The 324-nt window shown below is 63.3% G+C and overlaps 1 protein-coding gene across 2 annotated transcripts in view; it reads left to right on the top strand.

Moving 5' to 3' along the window:
• Window positions 1–324, top strand: part of LOC119591909 — a gene marked incomplete at its 3' end in the record, with an annotated part of 31,088 nt that overhangs the window by 28,980 nt on the left and 1,784 nt on the right. For both annotated transcript variants that reach the window (XM_037940662.1, XM_037940663.1), the window contains 1 exon segment: window positions 47–167. In XM_037940662.1, coding sequence (XP_037796590.1) covers window positions 47–167 — 121 coding nt within the window.

Raw genomic sequence — 324 nt, 5'->3', positions numbered from 1 at the left:
TTACGTACATGCATGCGTAGAATACTGAACCCGTGCCTCCCCGCAGCCACCGCCTGGAGCTGTTCAAGCCGATCGACTTCCAGTTCCAAATGCCCAACAACTCGGAGTACTCGCAGCTGTGGCAGGACGCTATGACCAGCGGCGGGAAATCGTCGACGGGAATCTCGGTGGGTTCTCTGTCCCGGGTCGTGATGGTGGGCCTACTGTCGGCGGCGGTGATGGGCGCAGCATGGCTCACAGGGCGCTGGTGAGAGTCCACACCCACGCCGCCCCCCCCCCCACACACACTCTCAGAGCCCGTGGGCGTTGGTAGTAGCAGCCCGA

The sequence above is a fragment of the Penaeus monodon genome, chromosome 29 (assembly GCF_015228065.2).
Source record: "Penaeus monodon isolate SGIC_2016 chromosome 29, NSTDA_Pmon_1, whole genome shotgun sequence".
Classification (NCBI taxonomy): Eukaryota; Metazoa; Arthropoda; class Malacostraca; order Decapoda; family Penaeidae; genus Penaeus; species Penaeus monodon.
The sequence above is the reverse complement of the archived record's forward strand: the minus strand, read 5'-3'. Positions and strand labels throughout refer to the sequence as shown.